Below are 25,408 nucleotides of genomic sequence, written 5' to 3' on the forward strand. Positions count from 1 at the left end.
GTCCTCTCAATTCTACAGCATTTATGTCTTTAAATCCCAGTCCCACCTCCCCTTTCCCTTAAACCACTGCTCAAACCCAGGCCTGCATTTTCTCCCATGTGGACTATCTTGTTACTGCCTCCGTGATATCCAGTTGCATCTGAGTCCATCCTGTCTTCTGCACAGCCCCGGACCCCAGTCCTGGAGCCTGGTGACTGAGGGGCAGGGCTTCTGCAGAGATTGCAAGGACGTGCAGGGCTTGGATTTGCTGTGAGAATCAAAAGTCCTTGCCTTTAATCATTTCCGTCCACCAGTCCTCTTTGTTATTCTGTCTTCAGTGCTTTTCTCAAACTTCCAAACTTTGCCATCTGAGCTTTCTGGGCGGATCCCCACTTTCTAAATTACAGAGGACAAGTTAGATTAATAGGAGGGGGATGTTCAGACCCTCCACCCCCCCACCACCACCACCTGCAATTGATCCGTATTTGCATCCACTTTCACTTTCTTGTCCTTTCTCTGAGAGGCCCGATTCTGCCACCTCTGTTGTGGGTCCAATTTCTTCTTGCTTCCTCAGAGAGTGTAAGTCATTACCTATGATTGATAAGCATGTGCAAATAATCCTGTTTTACATTTTCCCCTTGACCTTCTGTTTAGTTGTTTCTCTACCTCTCTTCTTTCTCTTCTAGACAAGTTCCTTAGACTGCTGACTCCACTCATTAGCTCCCCTTGACCCCTTTCATCATTCAGGCCCCTCACAGCACCTTTCTGCTCCAGCCCTCCTGAGCGTTTCACCTTCTTTACTTGACCACCTCTGTGAACACTTTTCTGTTGTCACTCTGTCCTGACATCTCTCTAGCACATTACAATGTCACCCACACTCTTCCTAAATGTTCCTGCCTCCCGGGGCTCACCTGCCTCCCTCACCTCCTCTGCAGGTGGTTCTTCTTCAGCTCCTCCTTCAGCCGGGTTTTCTCAGGCTCCATCCTCCACCTTTCTTCCTGGACTAGACTTTTCCTGAGCAGCACATCGCCCCCCGGCTCACCTCCACTCACAGAAATGACTCTCAGCTCACTCACTCCAGCTGTGTTAATCAAGGCAGGCTAACATCCCGCCCCCAACATGTCTGAGGCCTCGCAGGTCAAGTTAACTTTTTATTCTTTTCATAGCTCATTCTGAGTTGGGAGGCAGTCTGGGGAGCAGGAGCCCTGATCCACACAGCCGCTCAGAGGGCCTGGCTCCTGCAGCCTAGCTCTGTGCTCCCACACCCTCAGTCCTCCCACTTAGCGTGGGATGCCCAGACTGTGCCAAGTTCCTTAGGGCCCCGCCTGCAGGTCCCATGGACAGTCCTTCCATGGCTGCATGTTATGGCCAGCATGGATGAGAAAGGTAGCCTGGATGTGCCCAGGAGAAGAGCACTGCACTATTTAGCACCAACCCTCTGCTGACTCGCCCAGGTCTCTCTCATGGGCCCAGAGCTGTCCGTCAAACTGGCAAGAAGAAACCTTTTCTTAGATACCTATCCGAGTGATGGCGAACCTTTTGAGCTCGGTGTGTCAGCATTTTAAAAAACCCTAACTTAACTCTGGTGCCGTGTCACATATAGAAATTTTTTGATATTTGCAACCATAGTAAAACAAAGACTTATATTTTTGATATTTATTTTATATATTTAAATGCCATTTAACAAAGAAAAATCAACCAAAAAAAAATGAGTTTGCGTGTCACCTCTGACACGCGTGTCATAGGTTCGCCATCACTGGCCTATCCGATGGCTCCTCGTTCTACCTATTCAAAATGCTCAAGCTCCCAGACCAGTTTACTGTTCTATTCCAGTCCTGGTGATGGCACCATCACCCACCAATCACCTGAGCTGGAAGGATCCCACACCCTTCCCCACCCCCCACCCCGGACACATTACTTCCTGGCAAGTTTCTTAGATTCTTCCCTTGCACCTGACCTCTTTCAGCAGTTCAATAACGGATTTCCCTGCATACAACCTCATTCCACTTTAACTCTTTATAAATGGACTTATATTATGTTTCATCCTCACAGCTCCTTAGTGGGGCCTGAGCTCTGCTTCCCCTCTCAGACCACATCAGCCAACACTGCAGTTGGAGGAAGCCAGCATAGTTTCCATTCCTCTGCCTGTTCACAAGATGCCTCCAACACTCCTCCCCTCTCCCCTCTTCTCCCTCGTGGCAATCTCCATCTTATCCTAAAAGGCATAGCTCAAGCACCACTTTCTGGGGAAGCCTTCTATGACCTCCCCGGAGAGAGTTGACAGCTACCTCCATGTAAATTACTGCTGGTCATTTCACAGAATGGTCTCAAGCACAAGGACCAGTTAAGTACGCTAAAGAACACGTCCTCACCTATGGTGTTAGTAAGCCTTTACACACGCTAATGGGCTCAATTTGAAACAATGGGAAGGGGCCTCTAGTTCTTTATCTCACAACTGACTTATCTCTCCTATAGAACTTTGAGAATTGAAAGTATGCAACAATAATTATTCCTGGGGCGGGGGGAAGTGGTGGGAGAGAAATGGAACAGAATCCTAATCTGTTGGCAGGGAAACAGAGAAAGGACCTGTATTAGTTAGGGCTCCTCTAGTTTGCAAGCCTCAGAAAACCTAACTAAAACCAGCTTCAGAGAAAAGAACAATGCCCAGGGGTCGGTGTAGCTTCAGACCGGATGATTGTAGGGCTCAAATGAGTTGCAAAGATCAACCTCTCTGCCCAGTTTTCATTAAGCTTCCTCCATCTTCTGAATCTACATCATGGCTCCTGCAGGAGCCCCAGCTCTTTGCTCATGGCTGCAGCACTATTAGCAGTTCATTTTCAAACTGAACCCAGCAGAGAGAGAGAGACAGAGAGAGAGACAGGGACAAGATTCTGAGTCTTTTGTGGACTAAAGTTGACTCTGACTGCACCAGGTTGGGTCACCATGGCCAGGAAAGGGTGGATGTCAAGCAGATCATTGCTGTAGTCACACAGGGGGTTCCCAAAGAAGGGAGGAGAATGAACACTCAGCAGCCAACAGCAAATGATATTCCAACACCTATTCTCAAAACAAAATTGGAACAAGACCAAAGCCTCCTTTCCGAAGCTGTGTCTTATTACCCACCTCCCAGGCAGAATTAATTCTTCCCTCCACTTTGTTCCATGACATTGAGGGAAATATATTTTGCATTATAATAATTCTTACACTATCCATGCCTCTGGACTGGGGCACCTCAAAAGTAGAAGTGTTTTCATTGCTGTACCCACAGCACGGGGGGCAGGGGGAGTCCCTAAGCTTGGCATATGGTGGGTGCTTAATTAGTGTGGTGGATTTTATGAATGAATGAATAGTAACATCCTCCATAGGAATATTTCATCCTCCAGTGCTGGCTTTTCTGGGTCAAGTGGCTATGCTATTAGGCTGGGAAAGGCAGCTGTCTCATCTACACAGTGGCTCTGTCTGATGCCATGCCCGACAGGGAGAAGGGGGCCACTTGCCTTTGTGCCGTGTATTTTCACCTGTAGAGTCTCTGACTCAGCTGGCACCTACTCTTCCCTTTGTGGTGCAAAATCCCCTTACAAGGACACAGAAGTCCCTGGTTCTGCTAGCCAAGCAGCTTGGCAGACGGGGAAGAGTTCAGGGCAGAGTGTTGTCTATCGCTGTTCAATAGCGGAGACGGGATTCATGTGCCAGCCCAGACGTGCACTGCCCCATGCAGACCTCTTTGGGACACACACTGAGGAATGGACAGAAGGCCAGCACTGGGGCAGCCATGGGCCCCAGGCATGCTCCCCAGGATGGGGCTGCCTGGCTTTGGAAGTGGTTGAAATGGTGGCTAAAAGCACAAAGGCTGGTGTCAGACACACTGGTTTACATCACACTTAGCTCATTACACTGACTTACTTCTTCTGTAATTCGGGATAATACATTCTTCACTGGGCTGATGTGAGGAAAAATTAGATACTGTCATTTCAATTGATTAGCACATATTAACTGCCCAATAACATGGAATAATAATAACAACACATGGGTTCCATTTTCCTTTCCCCAGGAGAGCGTAAATCTCCATGCTGTGACCCGACTCCACCATTCCATACCTGTGAGGGGAAGGCATAACTCCGTCTGTCATTTCCAACATCTTGGATCTATGAAGTAAAACAAAACCAAATAGATAATAAAACAAGTTCTAGTTGTTTTCTTCTTTAAGGGTCCAAATTATGTGAACTTTAAAAACATTTTTAAAATGAATTGTCACAAAACTTTATGAATCGGGTATATAGTCTGGCTTTGGGACACAACTTCCAATGCCTACCTAAGCCAGGTAGGTAACCGGATGAGTGACACATGCCAGCGATTAACAGTGTGGGGCCATCCCAGGAATGGTGGGCTCTGGCAGACTGGAGGCCACAGTGGACAACAGCTAAGACTCAGCATCAGCTGATTATTGCCATGAAGGAATATAGATAGACTCAAGATTGTTGGAACTCGGAACAATATCCAAGTTTCAGAAGGGATATCTCTAACCTCCCACCCCCACCCCTCAAAAAACAATACTGTAAAAACATGTCTGAGAGGCAGCTCTGGCCAGTAGGCTTGATAAGGCCTCAGGATTATGAAATTGTGACCTTTGATCTTAGCTGGCTCCTTGCCATTGGTGTTTCTCAAAATAAGTTACACTTTACAAGTTCAGCAGGCCAATTCTCACTGCATAGAGGAATTTTTTTCAAATTCATAGGAAGATATTTCATTCTTATCACATGGGAAAGCAATTACTTTTGATAACTATGTAAAAAGTTATTTTTCTCAGGTGTTGTTCTACAGCTTCTTCAAAGTCAACCTCAAGTTTACCTCTTCCCAGAACCCCTCCATGACGTATTTAACTCATCTAATTCCACTACTGCTCCTTGGTTCTCAATTCCTTTACATTATAGTATTGCTTCCGGTAGTCCATGTTTGTGTACCAGTTAACAGACTAAAATTCATATATCTGAAATGTTACTGAAATTTCTCCTTGCTCTCTTATAGCAGTTTTAAGTAGCTCCGGGTTGGGGAGTAGGGAGGTAAGAAAGGGGTTCTGCTCCACTTCATCATTCAGGGACCCAGGCTGGTAAGACTGTGCCATCTCCAACATGAGGTTTACAAAGTGGTAGTAGAGTTGTCTCCAATCAGTTGGCTGAAGGTGAAAGAGCAGAAAGGACTGCCCATGGGAAGTTTTTATGAGTCAGGAAATAACAAAACGGCATTTGTGCCCGTGCTCCTTTGGCTAAGATTCAATCATGTGGGCTCATGCAGCTGCAAGGGAGTCTAGGAACTGCAGTCTGTTCACCCAGGAAGAGGACATTTTTAAATAAATGACTACCAGTCTTAGGAATGGCCCTCCCTTTAGATCCAAATATACATTTTTTTTTTATCTTCTTGCCCTTATAGAACACCCTCACTTTCCTCAGAGGCAGCAGCCCAAAGCCCCATCCAGCTACTATATCCCACTCAAATTCCAAGATCTCCAGGTGAGGCACCGGTTTGAATGTGGCTCCTAAAGGTCTGGAGCTAAGACAAATTTATCTCCACAATCGCAATGGTGGAGCCCTGGCATGATCTGTGATAAAATGCCCATAGGAGGCATGTGGGACACCGGAGGCCCCAGCCCTCGGTAGTTATGAAATCCTGTTGGTGAGGCATTGAGGAGGACCCTTTGCCCTGGCAGTGGGAGTTCCTTGACTGGACTCTGATTCTGCTCTCTGGGAAGAAACCCCTGGCTCATTGTCCTCTAAGACTCCAGGCTCCTAGCTCTGGGAGGCTTTCTTGTCCAGTCTCCTCCATGGTCACACATGAAGTGGGTTTTGAGGAGAATGTTCTCCTTGTGAGTTACGCAGCTTGAGTCACTCGCTTCACCTAATTCCAATTCCTGCAAGTTTGGGAGTCTGGGGGTCCTTTGAAGGTTTCGACAACATGATGAAACCTGGCTTGTGTTTTCCTTGGCAATAAAAGTCCCTCACACACTTAGCAGGCTTCTTCCCTATTTTTATCCCATCAATTCAATGTGTCAGTAGCAAGACCTAAAATATTTTTCTGGACATGAATGTGTTTTAGAACTCTGATTGCCTACTCCATCAGCTGAACAGTGAGCACCTAGAAGTCATCTGAAACCAAAGGCACATACGGGGAGTCCATACCCTTTATCCCATCTTTGCTGAAGGAGTGAAGTACCTTGTCTAACCAAAAAGTCTTAAAGGGTCTTTACTGCTTTTTCAGTCTTATTTTTAAACTCTAGAAACAATAGGTGTTTCCAATACTAGACAGCCCAAATTTCTGCATTTTATTCCCTTTCCTTTCTCCTGATCTCACTCTTTTCTTGAAAGCCTTTGCCAAACGCAGTAAAGAGCCATGGGTCACTAACTTTCTGGATCCTCAGAGCTACATGCTCACTAGCACATAGGCACCATTTTAAGTTATCACAGGAAAGTTTTGCCAATTCACAATATGGATCCCAACCTCTTGAGCCTCCGAGAGTTTCATCACCACTCACTACCCCATAGTCAATGCCACGCATTTTAGGGGTTTTTTTGACAGCAGCGCTCCACTTCAGAGTATTAATTTTCATGAGTTCAGGCTAGCCACTGAAGCAAGCAGATTCTAAAATGCCTAATGACTGACACACTGTTGCTCATGACTGTGCTGGCTGGATCCAGGATAGTAGGGGAGGACACTCCAGTCATTCAGGGACCCAGGATGACAGAGGCTCTGTCACCTCCAAGGACACCAGTCTTGTCCACTGGGTCAGTGTTAGTGGAAGGAGCACAGCAGATCCAGAAACAGTTTTCTTAGGGCCAAGTCTGGAAGTGTTTGATCACTTCAGCTCTTAATCCATTGATTAAAACTGAGGCCCATGGTCACACCTAACTTCAAGGGGCTGGGAGATGTGATTTGGCTGTGTCCAAGTAAAAGAGGAAATGGGATCTAGTTTGCCTAGGACTTTCCTCATGTTAGCGTCGTAAGTCCCACTTCCCAGGAATTCCCTCAGTCCCGGGCTGGTACAGACTGTACCATTGGCCATCATTACATCTGCTTTCTTCTTAACGAGAGAAACTAAATCTGTTTTCTTGGTCTCCTAGTCTGCAGTAACTACCAACCACTATCAGAGCATGAACTGAATGCACTTGACACAATAGGGCAGATTACTTTAATTGAAATATGTTATTCCTGGAAATTTGAGGCATATGAGATACAACCTTGTAGCACATACATTTGCAAACACTGTCTTTGTCCCTAAATGAGTCAGCTATAAAATGTAGTGAAGTTTATACCACCATGAGCAAATGCTACCAACTTAACAAGTGTTTTTAAAGAACTCTCAGAAATAATCTTGCCGAAGGATTCATCCAAGAAGGAATTTAGAATTATTGTTATTATATCACATAAGGCAAGCAAATTTCACCAGAAAACAAAGTACCTCATTTATCTTAAAGGCAGCTCCTGGGGACAGTGTGGCTTGTTCACTATACTATCTCTGGCACGTGGAAGGTATTCAATGACGGTCTCTCAATAAAGTAACACATAGCTTTTTTGCCAGAGAGCCTGTGCCCACATTCTCTAATCAAAAAGGTTGTTTTGTGCCCTGGCCGTTGTGACTCAGTTGGTTGAGCTTCGTCCCATGCCCGGAGAGGTCACCAGCTCGATGCCCGGTTTGCAGCGATCCCTAGTGGGAGACATGCAAGAGACAGCCTATCGATGTTTCTCTCTCATCAATGTTTCTCTCTCCCTCTCCTTTCCTCTCTAAAATCAATAAAAACCTTTCTATAATAACAAAAGGGCAATATGCTAATTAGACCGAACATCCTTCTGGATGTCCTTCCTGATGAAGCTGCGGCCGGCGGGAAGCCAGCCCGGGTCCTGGGTGCTGGAGGGAAGCCGATGCCGGCAGCTGGGGGAAGGAAGGCCTACTCTTGCACAAATTTTTTGTGCATTGGGCCTCTAGTGAGTGTGTGTGTGTGTGTGTGTGTGTGTATATATATATATATATATATATATATACATATATATATATATATATATAGTTGTTTCATTTTGTTTTGTGCTGAACCATAAGTGGCCATTTAGGACTTGAGTCTGATTGTTGAGACAAACATAGAAAGCAGGGAGTGGAAACTTCAGGCCTGTGAGCCAAATCAGCATAGTAGGTGTGCTTTTGTTTGGTCTGCATCGTGTCCAACAATCAGAAATTTTCAGGTAGAGCCTGGATCCTGAAAAATGGGAAGATCTGGCAACACCATGCTTGAATTCCCACAGAGCAACAACTGAATGGAGCTAAGTAGCAACTGGTCCCATTAGTCTGGGAACGGAGCGTACACTCTCCAACTGCCACATTCACGACCACTTCCTGTTGTCTCACTCTCTCTAACTCAAGGAACTTCTGTTATATCCCATAGACATGTTTCCAAAACACCTGGATTGAAGCACAGGTTTATACTGTAATATTGTAGTAATTTTGCACATTCTAAAATGGCCACTGAACCTTCCAATAGCTGTTGATAAATAAGGCCTGATTACTAATCGCAGACTTTGGGCCTGCCTGGCATTTCATAGCACTGTGTTTACATAGTTTTTTTCCATAAGAAATAACTTCAGTTTCTCTGCCTGTTTCTAATCTTTAATGTCATACTGCTGTTGAAAAGCAGTTGTGTTGCCAGGCCCCTAGTAGCTCCAACTACTTATTTTGCATAAAGCAAGGGCAGAGTAGTGTTTATTGAAATAAATGTTCATTTTTAATTTGTTATAATTAACTTTTACACATTTCTTACGTAAATTTCAAATTAATTCTGGCATTGCATATTCATCACATAATGAAAAGTAAATTTTTGCTTTAAAAGTATGCAAAAAAACACAGAATTGCTGAGTTATGAACATTGTTAATTTGAAACAAATCAGACATTCATTCAAATCATGTAAAATTCTGTTTCTCCGTCACTGATCAGCAGTCTCTCCTGCTGCAGTTGCTGATGTCATGAACACCCAGCACTGGTACAACATTCTATTCCTGTTAAATCTTTCCTGCTCCACTGAACATTAAGTGTGATACACTCAATTATGTAATAACTCACAGACCAACAAAGGCCTAATCACGTCTGTAAACAAGTAGTAAAATGCCTTTTTAAATTACCTTAAACATCCTGAGATATAAGTCAATCACTTAAAGCAGCAATGTGCTTTAAGGATTTTTAAAACATGCAATACCTATTTACTCAGGGGCACTCACCTCTTTTCCCTTAGGTTGTCAAATAAAAAAATGACAACAGCCAACACAACAATAGCTGTCTGGTGTAAATGAATCAAAATCATAACTATTTTTTGTCACATCAGCAAAAAATGTTTTTATGTATACCACAGAATTTTTATAATTAGTTTATATGTGCCCCAAGATGAAAAAGGTTGAAAATTTCTGACTTAAGCATGTTTAGTGATGACTAAAATGAACATATATGGAAAACACATTTTGATTTTAACTCATTCTTATTTCATATACAATATTCAGCTCCAAAATGTCACAGGAGTGCCACATTTTATTTGTGTTGTCTTTTTAATTTTTTTTTTTTTTTTTATAGATTTTAGAGAGAGAGAAGAGATAGAAACATTGATGAGAGAGAATCATCAACTGGCTGCCTTCTGCACACCCTCTACTGGGGATCAAGCAGGAAACTTGGGCATGTGCCCTGACAGGGAATCAAACCAGTGACCTCTCAGTGCATGGGATAGGGCAGGAGTACCACGTTTTAAATAAAAAGGCCCAAATTCCGTTAAATAACCTAGAAGAACGTTCTCCGTTATCTGAATGACACGTTGACATAAAATTTTACAAATTTTCCACAATTACCACCTTTGGCATTGAGGATCTTCATTGAAAATATAAAGACAAAATGAGTAGAGATTTTATTCACTACAGTTTTCTTTTTAAAGGAAATATAATTATTACATAAATATCCCTTTAAGCCAAAGTTATATAATCTTTAAATTAATATGACAACGATTTTTTTAAGTCCTCTCCAATTTCCCTAGACCATTGTCACCGGCTTATGGTAATCAGCAGTTACTGTTCACCATGAGCTCTGTGTGGCCACACCAGTCACTTTGAGCTTTATAACACACACACACACACCGCCCATTTCTTTTCAGGGAACTCTGATGTTCCATTCGTCTATCCATCTCCCAACAGCACTACATTAGAAAATGAAGGATTCCGAAAAATTAAGTACTTGTTCTGCAAATCCTTAAGTAGGCCTTAGAGCTCAGGAATGCCGATTCCCATTGGGTGGAAGGGGCATGGGAAGGGGCCATTGCTGAGGTCCTTGGGCAGATTACAGAGCTGGTAAATCCAGCCTGTTTAATGTGACAGGAGCTGACATTGCTCCTAGAACAGAGTGGGACCCCTCAGGCTCACCTCTCAGGTGCCCATTTGCTTTAGGTTTCTAAATTTTACATTTTGACCTATTTTATAGTCTTAAGGAATCAACTGGGATACCCTTGTTCATCTAGACCAGTGATGGCGAACCTTTTGAGCTCGGTGTGTCAGCATTTTGAAAAACCCTAACTTAACTCTGGTGCCGTGTCACATATAGAAATTTTTTGATCTTTGCAACCATAGTAAAACAAAGACTTATATATTTTATATTTATTTTATATATTTAAATGCCATTTAACAAAGAAAAATCAACCAAAAAATATGAGTTTGCGTGTCACCTCTGACACGCGTGTCATAGGTTCGCCATCACTGCTCTAGACCCACTTCAAATGCAGTAGAGGAAACCTGTCTTTTGCTTGGACATTCCCAGGAGATAGAACCTCAATCCACAACTCAGGGTGTTCTTAAAGTGGAAACTAGCTTCTCTAACTTCCATCTTTTGATCCTAAAGCTGCTTAGTGGGATTATACATAGAATAAGGCTCATTCCCCTCAGCTGGTGAACACTGGAAGATTACGACTTTCATGGACTCCTAGAAATTTAAAGCCACAGAGGAACTTAGAGACTATTTCTTTCAATACCCCACATCAGTCCCGAGAGGTGAAGCCATTTGTTCAGGTCACACTAGTCTGAAGAACTAAGCTCCTGTCTCCCTTCACTATGTCTCTCTACCCATACTGGCTGAAATAATGCAATGTCTATGTCTTTTTACTTCTATAGGCAAACCACTAGCACTCCCACTTTGCCCAACCCTTTTATCCTTCTTCAAGATTTCACTAGTCAAATTGTTTTAACTTTAGCTAGAAATAGTTGTGGAAATGATCGCAATTATGTTAACACTGTAATATGAAAACACTTGTTTATCAACATTTTATATGCTTTATTGAAAGTTGACAAGTGCAACAGTTAAATACAGTGACACCTTACAACTGTGTAGAGAACATGCACAGAAACATATGCATTTAACTACTATACAGGTAATAGGCAGAACACCCTACTGGGAAATTCATCTCATTAGCTAAAACTGATCATTTTTCAAAGTATTCAACCAGCTCAATCAAAATACTTCAGTGAACAGGAATTTACTTCAAGATATTCAGCAGCTATAAGATTTCAGATTACACAAAGTGACTAACTGGGCCAAATTCTTAAAATTTCTTTAGGTGTGGTTTTCTTCACGTAGCATTTTTAATGTAATCTCTATTAAAGACAATCCACACCTCTTCAGACAGCCAATGAAACATCTAAATTTCAATCTGTACAACCTAAATAGTAGTTAGTCCTCTATTGTACAAAATAGTTATACTACATACACAAATATATAATAAGCAAAACATCCTTCATGGTAAGATAGCCTAGGTCCCAGCTACCTGTCACCTTTTAGTCACTCTAATAGTTTTGTGTCATCCACTGTTTCAGCAAGAGGCACACAGTACAGTTGTTTTTTATGGATTTTGGTGACAATCAATGAACTGTTTCCCCTCATGTTAGAAGAGACTATGCACCAGTCTTTCCTTTTACCTCCCTTTCAAGTTCCTCATGGGGAGAAGAGGAGAGAGGACAGTCCAGTGGAGCTCCACTGCTCCGAAGCCCCATGTTGTACACTATGTGCAAGCAGGAGAACTCCTGAAAGTGAGGGCAGGGAGCAGGGAAGGGGTGGAAAGGCACACAGCTCTTCAGCATGAATTAAACCATTTCTCAAACATCTGCCAAGCTGCATGAGGTCCCAGTATATCCATGCTAATTCTCTTATTCACCTTTAATTCACCCAACTAAGAAATTTCTTCAAGCCAAAAGCACATGGGTGTTTAATACTGGAAAAAAGAGATAATGGCATATATCAGTCTCACGTCTCTTTTGCAGCGAGCAATGAAATGGGTGGTTGTGGAGGTGGATTCCCCCTAGTACATCATCTCGGGTCTGTTGAGTTCAGACAGCAGCAGCCAGTTCTGCAGGGGGCATAGGAGGCTATGCAGTTGGTCCTGAGCCCTGGGAGGCTGGCTGGGCCGGGGGCTGTGTGGTCCCCTGCGGCTGTGTGGTGGCAGGGGGGGAGCCAGTCTGCAGCTGGGCCTGAAACTGGGCAAGCTGCTCAGGACTGGCCAGTGTCTTCAGCAAATTGTTTTCCTGCTCCAGCTGGGAATTTTTCTCTATTAGTTCTTTGATTTGCTCTTTGAGGACCTCCACTTCCTCTCTAACTGCATACATCAAATGGCTTTTCACCAGATCCTGAAAGGGAGAGGAAAAAAACGGTTTAACTTCCTACTTACTATTTCCCAGACTCTGTATTTCTAAAGTATTACTTTGCCTGGTTCTCCTACTCATTTACATAACCTGCCTTTATTGTTCATTTAATGGCAAGGGAAAAATCTACTGAATGCAATCACAACAGTTCAATACTTAAGTTTAATGTGTAACTGATGAACTTTTTAAGTCTATGCTCTTTTTGCAGCCCTTAGCCAACCACGCAAACAATCACGTTTCCTATTTGAGGTGGCACTATGCACAGGGCTCCGAGTCGCCAAGCAGGAGCCGCCGCAGGGATGTCCAGGCCACTTCCCCGCCCCCAAGTCCCTCCGCCCTCCGCCGCCACCAGACCGACCGCCTCCCTCAGCACCGGCTGCAGCCAGTTCCTACAGAGCAAGTTGCCGCATTTTCCTCCCTCCACCCTCACCCCCCCCTCCCTTTCGTGATTAAGCTGACATCACAGAAACCTGAGCAGACGTTGCAGCCAATGAGAGCTCGATTTATTTATAGCTCCGAATTAAAAGGTTCAGAGTTTGCCTAGCAACAGTGGGCAGAGAATCCCGTGAGAAGAGCCACAGGCGCTGCTCCAATAACAAAGAACGGCCAAGGCGGAAATAAAAAATAGGAGAAATCCAAGCGCAGGCTGGGAAGACAAAACTTTTTTCGGATCCGTCTTCATTGTGCAGTCACCTGTGTCCCTGGAGCCCATCTGTGCCCAGTCCACAAGGCCCCTTCTAGAGATCCTCACTCCTGGGGTCTCCGCCCCACCCGGGATCCCCAGTGAACCTTAGGATTTCTAGTAAAGCCACATCCCTAGAGATGCGCTCCCGACCGAAGGACACGCAGGGCCAAGCACTTCCCTAGCAATTCCCCGGCAAAAGGGAACCTCTGCACAGATCCCGAGGTGGGAGAGAGCGGTCTTGGAAAGAACAGTCAATACTCAGCGCCCCCTTCTCTCTCCAAAGCAGCCTTGGTTCGAGGCTTCGCCCTGGCAGAATGGAGGCAGTGCAGGCATTTCTGAATGTATGAAGAGCAATCATCATCTTAACTACGAATGCACTGGTTTCATCCTAAGACATCTCGTTTTTTTGTACTGTGCCCACATTAGTACAAATGATTTGTAATCAGTACATACCATAGCTTGCTCGATTTTGTTGTCAATAGCTACCACACTTGCACCAGAGGAGCTGGAAAAAAAAAAGGGGAGGGGGATCAATAAATGGAATTATCTTAAACGTCCAACAAATACACAAAAGGATTTCCTAATTCTGTGATGTTTATAGCATCATTTTTGAAATATTCTTTAAGGCTATGTAATTATATTATCCTCCAGAAAAACATTAGTCACTCTCGTAATAACGAATATCCAGACATTTCCCTATTTCAGTGAGCCACAAAGGGCTAAATTACATAATGTGCTAAAAGCCCGTTCTCTGGCCAGGCTGGCGAAAAGAAGGCTATTCTAAACATTGCCAAAAGCAACATCCATGCCACCAGACCTCTCAGCAATGGACAAAGGAATTTGCCGGGCTATCTTTCACCTGCATTATTACAAGTACCTCGAGTAAATTTTAAAAAACTATCCCAGCCGACATTTACCTATTGTCAAGTCTCACAGAGGCGTTTTCAGTCCCCAGCAAGGATGACAAGAAAGAAATTGAGAAATGTCTCAGTTGGTAAACTCCTAGATCCATCGCCACTGGTCTACACCATTGGGATTTCATGCAATTGCAGCCAAAAACACCCTCGCGGCCAAAAAAAAGAAGAAAAAAGAAAAAGAAAAAAAAAAAAAGGGAATATCAGCAGCCTGTCTGAGCTAGGTAAAAATCTTCTAGCTCTCTCTGCTGCCAGGGAGAAATAGAGAACTGCTGCCCTAATTTACAGAGACCCGGCTTCTGGGGCTGGCGATCCAGGGGAGATGCCGATCACAGTGCTGTGTGTGCTGAGAAGACTCTCAGGTCGGCGGCCGGGCTCCACTAGGATCTAGACCAGGGCTCTGGTCTCAGTGCAAAATATATTCAGCGAAGAGCCGCGCCAATTGGCCAGCGCGCCAATGGAGCCGCCCCTTCTCCCTGCTCCAGGCTCCCTTCCCCGCCCTCCTCCCCGCTCTGCTGCCTTCCCCCCATCCCCCGCCCCCAGCCTCCCGATCCCGCTCATCGGGTGGGCTGGCCAAGGCCGCACTCGCGGGGCCCGGGTGCTGGGCCTCCGAGCCTCCACTGCTTCCAAAAGCCGGACCACTGCTTCGGCAAAAACGTCCAGAAATCCGAAAAAATACGATCGGGGCCCCGCACGTGCTTACGTTTATGGAAGTCAGACCCCGTCCCTGGAGCTGCCTGTCCCCGCGGCTGCAGATCGGCAAAAGCTTCCTATTTGCAACCAGAACCGTCTGAGCTACTGGGCATGCCCAGTCCCACTGCTAAGACTTGCAGGAGCTCCAGTGTCTCGATTTCAATTATCTAGTTCTTACAGGCAGCAGTAACGGGAGGATTTTACAGGCGGTTTTATTTGTAAAGATGATAACCCTGCTGTAATAATACTTCTGTTTAAAGCCAGTGAATTTTACACTGGATCTTAGAGTGAAAAAAAAAAATCACATTTGCTTTTTGAGAAATACTACCTTTCCGTGAATTTATTACTTGTAGAAACAAAAAACATTACATCGTCAGCTAGGCACATATATATTGAAGCAAAAAGTAATCTAACAGATAAAATCAAGGGGATCCTCCCCAAATATCCCTAAAGCGGGAAGCCTTAACATAGCCATCACTTCTTTTTCTACTTATAGCTAGAAAAATCAATCTACAGGTTGAATCCTTCTTAGATCTGTTTTTAGTAAGTCCCTAAGGCAAATTTTTGGAGTTTAATGGCTATTTTTATAAGCTCAATCCTACAGAGGGGCTGAGGAACTGTAAAATATGTATTTCACCTTTTTGGCCACAATGACCAAATAATTCCCTTCTCCAAACTCAAATCAAGAGATCTGGTGTAAAATAGCTTAACCCGTTATATATGTCCTCTATTAACTTGAAATATTCAGGGATGCATCATTTGCGGTAACAATTTAATAATACTGAAAATTAAAGACCTTAAATTTGCTTACTATAAATTATAAAGTTTGCAACTCAATACAGTTAAAAAGGCAAATTTAACCTCGACAATACTGCCCTCTAATGGCATAATAGTATAAAACCAGAAACCAAAAAACACTAGCTTTCTAATCCATAGACAAGTTGTGTCATCACAAATAATTCCAACATAAAATTTGACTATGGAACATGTTATAGTCACACACACACACACACACACAGTCTTGTCTTTTCTCTCTCAAACAAGCATTCTCCCTCAAGCAGCATCCTTTTAATTTAAAACATTTTAATTGCCATCATAGCCTTTCAGACATTCTTTTAAATTGACCCAATACTGGCAAGGAGCATTTGGTTTTAAAAACTGTACACAGTGATTAGGAACCAAATCTGGTGAATGTGGTAGGTGATGGAAAGGGCAACTCTCTTTTCGGTTAAAAACTAAAGTGTGATTGACTATAAAGCAATAACATTTTTTATTTTAAGGTTCACATTATTCTCCAAATTTCAAAACTTTGTTTTTTAATAACAAGGAAAATCTGTTAGCATATTTATATTTTATAAAAATTAATATGTATCTCATGATAGAAATTTATTTGAGGAAGGTACCCATTTTTAGTAAAAAAAAAACAAAACAGTAAGTGGAAGCTTAAAAATCATAACTTGAGGAACAGGCATATGGTCCCTATATCTATGAATGCTAGACAGAATTATTACTTTAAAGGTTAAAGTTATCACTAAAACTACCTATAATTAAGTTTATTTACATATTTGAACTGCACAGGAAAAATTAAAGCATCGTCTTAAGCTAGAGAATAACCAAAGAACTTATATGCATAACCCATGGATAGACAATAATGTGGTGAAGACCTGGGGAGGGGATGGGAGTAGGATGGAGGGGCCAATGGGGGAAAAAGGGGGGACATCTGTAATACTTTCAACAATAAAGATAAATTTAAAAGAATAAAAATTAAAAAGCTGAAAAAAACACAACACCTTAAAGCAGTGGTTCTCAACCTATGGGTCACGACCCCTTTGGGGGTAGAACGACCCTTTCACATGGGTTGCCTAAGACCATCGGAAAACACATATATAATTACATATTGTTTTTGTGATTAGTCACTATGCTTTAATTATGTTCAATTTGTAACAATGAAAATACATCCTGCATATCAGATATTTACGATTCATAACAGTAGCAAAATTACAGTTATGAAGTAGCAACGAAAATAATTTTATGGTTGGGGGTCACCACAACATGAGGAACTGTATTAAAGGGTCTCGGCATTAGGAAGGTTGAGAACCACTGCCTTAAAAGTCATCTATAAAAATAAACTTAAAATTCCCAGCTGAAGTTTAAATTACTGAATTAACTGAATTTTATTTATTCATGATGTTCTTAAAAACAAACAAAAATGTTTTGTTTTTCATTTAATTCATTTCAACTGATCTTCCATTGTATTAAGCTATAGAAGCCAAAATACAAGCATGTTTAATCCATATATCTTATAGTCATCTCCAATATTTTGCTATTTTAAGTAAAATTGCAAGAAATGTCTTTGTACATACATCCTTGAACATTTGTGTATATACTTCTGGAATATTTGCAGGGCCAAAAGATATGCAACAGAAAGGATTAGAAACATATTTCTTTTCATATATTTCAATAAATGTGCTAGATTCCTTTAAAAATAGATTTTTGTCTGAAAACTAAAAAGATAATTTTAAAAAGAAGGCAAAGAACTTGGAGGAACTCTCCATGGAGGAAAACCCATAGATCAGAAATTTCTGAAGCACAGATGGCTAATTACTCTCAAAGATTCTTCTCTTTGCAAAACAAAACATCTGAGTCTAACATGCAGCCAGAGCTCAACAAAGGCTGGCGGATAGGACATAGGACAGGAGAAGACCACCATGCCTCCAGGAGAGACTCCTGAGGGCGTGAAAGAGAATAACCATCTTCAGCATTGGGCCGAGATCAGGTCTCACTCCAGAAAGGAATCTGGAGCACAGGAAACAGCCTGGACATTTGAAATGAGGTGTTTTGTTGTTGTTGTATTTGTTTTTCTGTTCCATTTTGCCTAAGAGCCTTTTTCCCTGGGTTCCAGTTTAATCACTTCTGCATATTAGTCACACACATCCTAGGATATGAGAAAAGGAGCAAGGGCAGGACCTGTATGTTTCTAATTCAATGACGTGCTTTTCTTCCAAACTTGATCTGACTTGACTAATACAGGTTAACAGTTTGGGAATCCATCACTCAAAAGGATAATCTACATCTCCCCTGTCCAAACTCTTTACAAATCTAAAGTGACCGCGAGAGAAGAGGCTAAAGCATATCACCCTGCACCTGACCAAATCACTGTTGTCTAGGACTGCAGGTCACTTCCCCTTTCCTGGTTTATTCTCACTGGACACTGGGAATAGGGTTACCAGGTCTAGCAAATGAAATTACAGGATCCTCGGTTAAAGGTGACTTACAGATAAACAACAAGTAATATTTTAGTGTTGGGTTCCACATACTGTCAGAACAAGAAGCAATTCAAAAGAAATCAAAACAAGAAAATTTAAACTTATTTTAAATTTCCTTGATTTCTATAGAAAAGTTGGAAGATAAAGGTGAGAAACTCCATCAAAAAGTAGAATAACCCCGTTTGAGGGAAGCATCCAGGAGGCAGTGTGGAGAAGGGGTTTAAAGACCTGAATTTGTGCCGCTAGGCTTGTACGATCTACTGATTGGCCCTGGATTGTGGACATGAGCTGCAGTCACCAGCCAGGCTTCCTGCCTGTGACCCATGGACGGTCAAGAGCCAGAGATTTTAACTGGTCTTGTTATTTCTCCTGGCACAGGCTGGTCAAGGACCAATAGCTGAGAGCAACCAAGAACAGGGTTCAGTCATGAATGGGTTTTGCAACAATTGCAACTAGGCCATCAGTCGCTGGTTTCCTAGGGCAGCCCCTCCATGTGAATTGCTTACTGCACACGTTCGTTCACCCTTCCAGGTCCTGCAATCCAAAGCTCTGGACACAGAGCCCAGCAGTATTCAATGGTCGTGTAAAAAGCACAATAAAATTTGAAATGCGTGCCATGCAGAAAAAAAAGAAGTGGAATTGAGAGACGAGACTATGGGATGAATCTAGGAGGTCCACCATCAAAATAGAATGAATTCCAAAAACAAAGAACAGAGGAAAGGACATTATAAAAGAAATAATTCAAGATTTTTTTCCAGAACTAAATGACATTACCAAATGGCCACCACAATCAATGAACAAGCCCTACTTGTTTCCATCATGAAACTCAAATCACTTGGACAAAATCCTAAAAGCTTCAAACAGAAAAGGGAAAAAAAATTACAAACACAGGAACTAGTATCAGAATGGCTGGCTGTGCTGGCTGCCAGAGAACAATGAAGAAAATGTCCTTAAAATTCTGGAAGAAAAATATTTTTCAGTTGGCCAAATCATCATATAAGTGTAAAAGTAGAATAAAACATTTTCAGACATTTCAGACACCAAAATGAGGAACAAATCTAGAAAAAGCGTTAAACAAGATGAATAAATCCTAGAGATCTGCTATACAACCTTGTACCTACAGTCAACAATACTGTGCTGTGGTTCATTTAAAACTTTTTCAAGAGCATGGATCTCAGGTTTAGTGTACTTACCACAATAAAATAATTTTTAAAAAATAAGAAATGTGGAGAACCAAGATGGCGGCGTAGGGAGCGGACCTGTGTGTGCTGCTCTCTCACAGCATCATTGAAACTATCAACTATGAAGTAAACAACCGCCACTCAGAACCATGGGGAAGTTGGCCCAGTGGGAGATCTACAACTGGAGGAAAAGAAAGAAGCGCAGTGAGACTGAGTGGGAGCTACGGAGGCACCAAAACCAGAGGTACGCAGTCACACGCCACGCGGGCTGCAAATGGATTCTCGGTTTTTTACGAACCCTCGAATCCTCTGGGCTTGCTCGGGGCGGGTCTCGGAGGCCCCAGATCCCACAGGGAGAGGCGGCTACGGCCTTGCAGTGGTTGGAGAGCGAGGGAAGCTCTGACACGCGGCTGCTCGCGGGCACTGAGGGACAAGAAGTCCTGGTGTCCTGGGGAGGCGAGGGGCGCGGAGACGCTGCCATCGCTATTTCCTCCACGCTGGCGACTCCCTGTGACCCCGCCCTACCCTCAGGGCTGTGCCAGAGGCACAAGAGGGAATGACTGTGCTTTTACAAACTCTCAAATCCACTGAGCTGGTTCGGGCGGGTCTCTGAGGCCCCAGGCCCCAAGGCGAGAGACAGCATGGCCTTCCAGCGGTCAGAAAGCGAGGGAGGCTCTGGCGCTCGGCTGCTCGCTGGCACTGGGGGACACAAAGCCCTGGCAGAGATTCAAGGGGCCGCGGAGACTCAGCCAGTGCTATTTGCTCCGCCATGGCGACTCCCTGAGTCTCAGCCCTAATCAATTTACATCCCCATCCAAGCTGTGCCAGGTGCACAAAAAAGACCCACCTGCGCTTTTGCAGCCTATCCCAACAAATTGCAGACTTCAACTGCTCGCAGCCATGGGAGACACACTCAAGAAGCAGACCCAGGAGAACCAGGATGGCGGCATAAGGAAGAGACCTGTGCGTGCTACCTCACACAACAACATCGAAACTACCAAATATCAGACAAACACCTATCATACAGAACCATGGGAAAGTTGGCCCAGTGGAAGCTCTACAACTGGAAGGAGAGAAAGAACATTGAGACTGAGTAAGATGTGACACCAAGTACAGAGCCCAACCCAACAAACTGCAGATTTCAACTCCTCGCATAGAAAGAAGCGCATTGAGACTGAGTAGGATGTGCAGAGGCACCAAGTACAGAGCCCATCCCAGCAGGCTGCAGATTTCAGCTCCTTGCATCTGGGAGGGACGCAATCCGGGGGCAGAGTCGGGTCCGGGGCCGGCCAGGGCTGGGCCTGACTCGGCCGGCACTGTGGAACTGCTGTACCAGTAAGCGCACAAACATGCCCACTGGTCCCAGTCTCTTGTGGGGCGCTGGGGGACAGCAGACAGGCAGTCGGTGCACTTGGTGGAGGGCAGGAGTGCTGGATGTTCAACCACCAGGAACGCCTGGAGATTTTGTCTGGTGGGGAGCCGCCGGCAGGGGACAGAGGGCCAAACTTCCTGTTTCCCCGGTAAGGCTGGGATGGCCCCGGTGAGGTCGGGATGGCCCCGGTGAGGTTGAAACGGTCCCGGTGTGGTAGGGACGACCCCAGTCAGGTCGGAACGGCCCCGGTGTGGTAGGGACAACCCCGGTGAGGTTGAAACGGCCCCCATGAGGTAGGGACGACCCCGGTGAGGTTGAAACGGCCCCCGTGAGGTAGGGACGACCCCAGTCAGGTTGAAACAGCCCGGCGTGGTAGGGACAACCCCGGTGAGGTTGAAACGGCCCCCATGAGGTAGGGACGACCCCGGTGAGGTTGAAACGGCCCCCGTGAGGTAGGGACGACCCTGGTCAGGTCGAAACGGCCCCGGTGTGGTAGGGACAACCCCGGTCAGGTTGAAACAGCCCCGGTGTGGTAGGGACAACCCCGGTGAGGTTGAAACGGCCCCCGTGAGGTAGGGACGACCCCGGTGAGGTTGAAACGGCCCCCGTGAGGTAGGGACGACCCCGGTCAGGTCGAAACGGCCCCGGTGTGGTAGGGACGACCCCGGTGAGGTTGAAACAGCCCCCGTGAGGTAGGGACGACCCCAGTCAGGTCGAAACGGCCCCAGTGTGGTAGGGACAACCCCAGTCAGGTTGAAACAGCCCCGGTGTGGCAGGGACAACCCCGGTGAGGTTGAAACGGCCCCCGTGAGGTAGGGACGACCCCGGTGAGGTTGAAACGGCCCCCGTGAGGTAGGGACGACCCCAGTCAGGTCGAAACGGCCCCGGTGTGGTAGGGACAACCCCGGTCAGGTTGAAACAGCCCCGGTGTGGTAGGGACAACCCCGGTGAGGTTGAAACGGCCCCGGTGTGGTAGGGACAACCCCGGTCAGGTTGAAACAGCCCCGGTGTGGTAGGGACGACCCCGGTGAGGTTGAAACGGCCCCCGTGAGGTAGGGACGACCCTGGTCAGGTCGAAACGGCCCCGGTGTGGTAGGGACCACCCCGGTCAGGTTGAAACGGCCCCCGTGAGGTAGGGACGACCCCGGTGAGGTTGAAACGGCCCCCGTGAGGTAGGGACGACCCTGGTCAGGTCGAAACGGCCCCGGTGTGGTAGGGACAACCCCGGTCAGGTTGAAACAGCCCCGGTGTGGTAGGGACAACCCTGGTGAGGTTGAAACGGCCCCCATGAGGTAGGGACGACCCCGGTGAGGTTGAAACGGCCCCCGTGAGGTAGGGACGACCCTGGTCAGGTCGAAACGGCCCCGGTGTGGTAGGGACAACCCCGGTCAGGTTGAAACGGCCCCGGTGTGGTAGGGACGACCCCGGTGAGGTTGAAACGGCCCCGGTGTGGTAGGGACAACCCCAGTGAGGTTGAAACGGCCCCCGTGAGGTAGGGACAACCCCGGTGAGGTTGAAATGGCCCCCATGAGGTAGGGACGGCCCCGGTGAGGTTGAAACGGCCCTGGTGAGGCTCAGACGGCCCTGGTGAGGTTGAGATTACTCCAGTGAGGTTGGGACAAATAAAGGGGACCAGTATGGACTGATGAACAGGGGTAGATACAGAAGCAGAGCAACATTGAACAGAATGTTAAACTACAGTGGGAAGCCTGGGGAGGGTTGGGGGGGGGGGGGGATTAAGAGACCAACTGAAGGACTTATATGCATGCATATAAGATTAACCAATGGACACAAGACACGGGGCGGGGGTGGCGGGGGGTAGGGGCTGGGGGAATGTCAAGGGAGGGAAAAAAGGAGTCATATGTAATACTCTTTGTAATACTTTAAGAAATAAAAATTATTAAAATATTAAAAAAATAAATAAATAAAATAAAATAAAATTAAAAAAAAAAAAAAAAAAAGAAATGTTGTATATTCCAAAAGTTGAGAGAGAGGGGTGGGGGTGGGGGGGACGACACATGAACCAGGGACTCAAACATTGGAGAGAAAGAAGGGAATCCACAACAGAATGATGGGAAAGGAAACCCCAGCACTGCAGTGGCTGAGCAAGCCAGGCCGCAAGTGATGTGTAATGGAGCACAGGAGGATGAGCGCCTTGGGACAGAGCGTGCCCAGGGCAGGGGAGCTACTAACAGGTATATGATGGCTCTCATGAAGCAATTAGATACGTTTGAAGATGGTTTTACAGAAAACAAAAGAAAAATAGTATGCTTATAAATAAAATTTACATATTTATATTAATTTTTATTGGTTTAACTTTTAAAAGGGTAACTATTGAGAAGGTGGTGGGAAGAAAAAATGTGTGGTAACAATGGTTTAAAAGTGCTAAATTGTAATCTATTGGGTGTAGCTTGATTAGAAAACATAAAAATTGAAAAAGGAAGAAGTGACAATATAAATATTTTACATGGACATGTATAGGCAAATATGAGAAGACATAAAAATGAAAAGTGGCTGCTTCTGAGGAATACACTCAAGGACTGAAAAATGAGGAGCTGCTAATATTGTTTTTTTTCTATTCACTCTATTTGATCTTTAAGTGTGTTCAGGCATTGTTTTGATTTAAAAAAAAACACCACTGTATTTTAAAAATAAGAGAGAGAGAATGGGATCTGCAGAGGGTCCCTCTGCTCCCAGGCTTCAGCTGAGCACTTATCAGCACATGCTACCTGAGGAATGAGACTGGGGAGAGAGCCATGCAACAGAAGCAGGCAGAACAATTTTTGGAAATCACATAGGGTCAGGAATAGTTGGTGTTACTACTAGCTTGAGTAAAAAAAAAAAAAAGAACTTGTAAACACGGGGTACCAAATATTCAGAAGGATACTATCAAAGCAGTGGGGAAAAATTAGTTCTAGACTGAAGGATGTTTTGGTCTTCTATATAGTTTAAAAGGACGGCTTGAAAAGATCAAACTGTTTCCAAGTAACTTAATTTTTTCCCAAAGCAAAGCTCAAGGATATTAAATAAAATACAGTTAGCATCCAATAATTTACAATGTCTGATATCCAATGAAAAGTACCAGGCATACAAACAAGCAAGGAAATATGACTCATAATGAGAAAGAAAACCAATCAATTGGAATGACCGGCTATGACAAAGATGATATAATTCCAGTCAAAAACATGAAACAATTATTATAACCATATTTTATATGTTCAAAAAGGTAGAGGAAAACATTATCATATTAAGTAGAGGTATTGATGGTATAAAGAAAACCCAAATTAGATTAATGAAAATGAAAAATACAATGTTTAAGAGGAAAAATACACTGCATGGGATTAACAGCAGATTAGACAGGGATGAAGAAATATTAGTGATATATCAGCAACAGAAAGTATCCTATATAATAAGAGCTAATATGCTAATTAGATCAAACAGCAGAATGACCGTCCGGAAAACCTTCCGGACAAAGCCAGGGCTGTGAGGGCCGAGCTCCTTGCACAAATTTCATGCATTGGGCCTCTAGTCCAAAATAACTGGAAAAAAAAGAAAACTGAAAAAAGAACAAACAAACGAACAAAAAAGAAAGAATCACTGAACTTTGGGGCAATTTCAGGCAAATAAATGTAATAATAAAGTCCCTAAAGAAGAAAAAGAGGGAATGAGAGAGGAAAATGATTTGAAGAAATAATGGTAATTTTCTTCAAAGTTTATTTAAACAATAAATCCACAGATCTAAGAAGCTAAACAAACCTTAAGCAAGACTGTTGAACCTCAGAGGGAAGGCAGGGGAGGGTGGGTGGGAAGAGACCAACCAAGGAACTTGTATGCATATATGCACAACTGATGGGCACAGACAATGGGGTGGTGAGGGCCTGGGGGCGGGGCGGGGGGGGGGCGGGGGGGGGGGGGGGGAGAAAGTGGGCTGGAAGAGATTAATGGGGGGAAAAAAGAGGAACTATGTAATACTTTCAACAATAAAGATTTTTAAAAAAACCTCAAGCAAGAGAACTGTGAAGAAAACTACAAGGTATATCATAATTATCGTAATCAAATAGCTTAAAACCAGTGATAATGAAAACAATCTTAAAAGCAGCCAGAGAAAAGAAGTAGTAATACACAGAGCAACAAATAAGAATGGTAACAGATTTCTGGGTGGAAACTAGACAGAAGCTAGACAGAAGACAGTGCAGCAATATTTTTAAACTGCTAAAAGAAAAATCGTAATGTCCAGTAAAAATATCAGTCAAAATGAAGGCAAAAGTCATTCTTTCTCAGATATCTAAAAGCTTGAACAATTCATCATCAGCAAACCTTCATTATAAGAAATTTTAAAATAAGTTCTTCAAGCAGCAGGGAAAATGGATACCAGAAGGAAATCTAGATCTATAAAAAAAAAGTGAGGAGCAGCAGAAATGGTAAATACTGGTAAGTGGTTAAATAAAAATAAATACATTCCTATTTAAATCTCTTTTAAAAAGAGAAAGCAAAAATAATAGCAATGTATTGGGGGTGAGGGTGGGGGCTATAACATATGTAGAAGTAAAATGTATGACAAAAATAGAATACAGGCCAAGAGGCCTTCCACTTGAAAGAAGACTGTGATAAGTTAAAGATGTGC

The 25,408-nt window shown here is 44.1% G+C and overlaps 1 protein-coding gene across 9 annotated transcripts in view; it reads right to left on the minus strand.

Annotated features, from left to right (window-relative positions):
- The window catches only part of TSC22D1 (TSC22 domain family member 1), a 171,250-nt gene that overhangs the window by 9,923 nt on the left and 135,919 nt on the right, over positions 1-25,408 (minus strand). For 2 of the 9 annotated variants that reach the window (XR_011470771.1, XM_070409028.1), the window contains exons 2-4: positions 13,812-13,863; positions 4,077-4,124; positions 271-375 (exon numbers count right to left, since the gene is read on the minus strand). Coding sequence is in view for 7 of the 9 variants with exons in the window: in XM_070409028.1 (XP_070265129.1) it covers positions 277-375; positions 4,077-4,124; positions 13,812-13,863 (199 nt within the window). In the remaining 2 variants the exon portion in view is untranslated. Of the gene's footprint in view, positions 1-270; positions 571-4,076; positions 4,125-9,871; positions 12,659-13,811; positions 13,864-14,275; positions 14,680-14,975; positions 15,030-25,408 lie in introns of those variants that run through there. The other 7 variants (XM_070409027.1, XM_070409034.1, XR_011470772.1 and 4 more) reach the window with 6 other exon arrangements.

This window comes from Myotis yumanensis, unplaced genomic scaffold (assembly GCF_028538775.1).
Source record: "Myotis yumanensis isolate MYYU_CA2020_CCGP unplaced genomic scaffold, mMyoYum1.0.hap1 SCAF_3, whole genome shotgun sequence".
Classification (NCBI taxonomy): Eukaryota; Metazoa; Chordata; class Mammalia; order Chiroptera; family Vespertilionidae; genus Myotis; species Myotis yumanensis.